We start from the raw sequence: 1,390 nt of genomic DNA, 5'->3' as shown, positions 1-1,390 counted from the left end.
GCCGGGGGTGGGGGGAGCCCTTCCGCTCCCCCAAATCCCCGAGCAATCGGCTCTGCCCGGCTCAGGGGGGCGATTAGGGGCTGAGCCCAGCTTAGCTCCCCCCTAATCCCCAAGTTTGGCCAGGCTGAGCCCTGATCCCCCCTAAGCAGCTTTGGGGGGCGCAGGTATATCAGGGGGGCGTGTGGTCGCCCCCCCCAGCGCCGCCATGGACGGGGACGAGTTCTACCTGTTCAAGAATGAGTCGGCATTGGGGCCCTGGGATGGGCCCCAGTACCACCTGGCACCCAAATGGGCCTTCCACCTGCAGGCCATCTTCATGGGGATGGTGTTCATGGTGGGGACCCCCCTGAACGCCATTGTCCTCGTTGTCACCGTCAAGTACAAAAAGCTGCGGCAGCCACTCAACTACATCCTGGTGAACATCTCCCTCAGTGGCCTCCTGTGCTGCATCCTCTGCGTCTTCCTCGTCTTCATCGCCAGCACGCAGGGCTACTTCGTCTTCGGGAAGCATGTGTGTGCCTTGGAGGGCTTCTCGGGGGCCACCGCAGGTAGGGGGCACGGGGGGCACTGTCCTGCTGGGGCTGGAGGGACCACTGTAACCTGGTGGGGCTGGGGGTGACCACTGTGGCCCCCACGGTGTGGAGGAGCTGGAGGTGACCACTATAACCTGATGGGGCTGGGTGAATTTGGGTGACTCTAACAGGCTGGAGGAGTTGGGGTGACCACTGTGGTCTGCTGAGGCTCAGAGTAAAGCTGACCATCACATTCTACTGGAGCTGGAGGAGTTGGGGTGTCCACTGAGGTCTGGTGGGGCTGCAAGAGTTAGAGTGACCATCCTGACCTCCTGGGCCTGTAGGAGTTGACCACTGTAGTCTGGAGGAGCTGCAGGAGTTAGGATCACCACTGGGATCTGGTGGTGCACCACGTAGGGTTGACCAGCATGGTCTGGTGGGCAGGAGGAGTTGGGGTGACCCCAGTGGGCTGGTGGGACTGGAGGTGTGGGGTCCACTCTGGTCTGGCAGATCTGGAGGTGGGGGTGACTCTGTGGCCAGGGGGCTGTGTCCCTGCTGGCCATGGGGCGGGTACTAGGCCACTGTCCATGCCCCCAGGGCTGGTGACAGGGTGGTCTCTGGCCTTCCTGGCCTTCGAGCGCTACATCGTCATCTGCAAACCCCTGGGCAACTTCCGCTTCACCTCGCGCCACGCGCTGCTTGTGGTGGCAGCCACCTGGGTCATCGGCGTGGGCGTCAGCATCCCGCCCTTCCTCGGCTGGAGCAGGTGGGGGCGCGGGGGGCAGGACCTCCAGAAGCAGCAAGTCAGGGGTCATGGGCGTGCCAAGAGGATGCTGAGACAACCAGCAGTGCCCTGGGGTGACACCGGGGGGAATCAG

The 1,390-nt window shown here is 63.5% G+C and overlaps 1 protein-coding gene across 1 annotated transcript; it reads left to right on the top strand.

Annotated features, from left to right (window-relative positions):
- Positions 1-203: 203 nt before the first annotated feature.
- On the top strand, positions 204-1,315 carry LOC103804617 (ultraviolet-sensitive opsin-like; the record flags this gene model as incomplete). Its single annotated transcript, XM_009077231.1, has 2 exons — positions 204-548; positions 1,110-1,315. Coding segments are annotated over exons 1-2 (549 nt in total), but the record flags the coding sequence as incomplete, so codon positions are not given.
- Between the last annotated feature and the right edge of the window lie 75 nt (positions 1,316-1,390).

Source organism: Acanthisitta chloris, unplaced genomic scaffold (genome assembly GCF_000695815.1).
Source record: "Acanthisitta chloris isolate BGI_N310 unplaced genomic scaffold, ASM69581v1 scaffold36566, whole genome shotgun sequence".
NCBI lineage: Eukaryota > Metazoa > Chordata > Aves > Passeriformes > Acanthisittidae > Acanthisitta > Acanthisitta chloris.
This window is presented reverse-complemented; position numbering and strand designations above follow the sequence as displayed.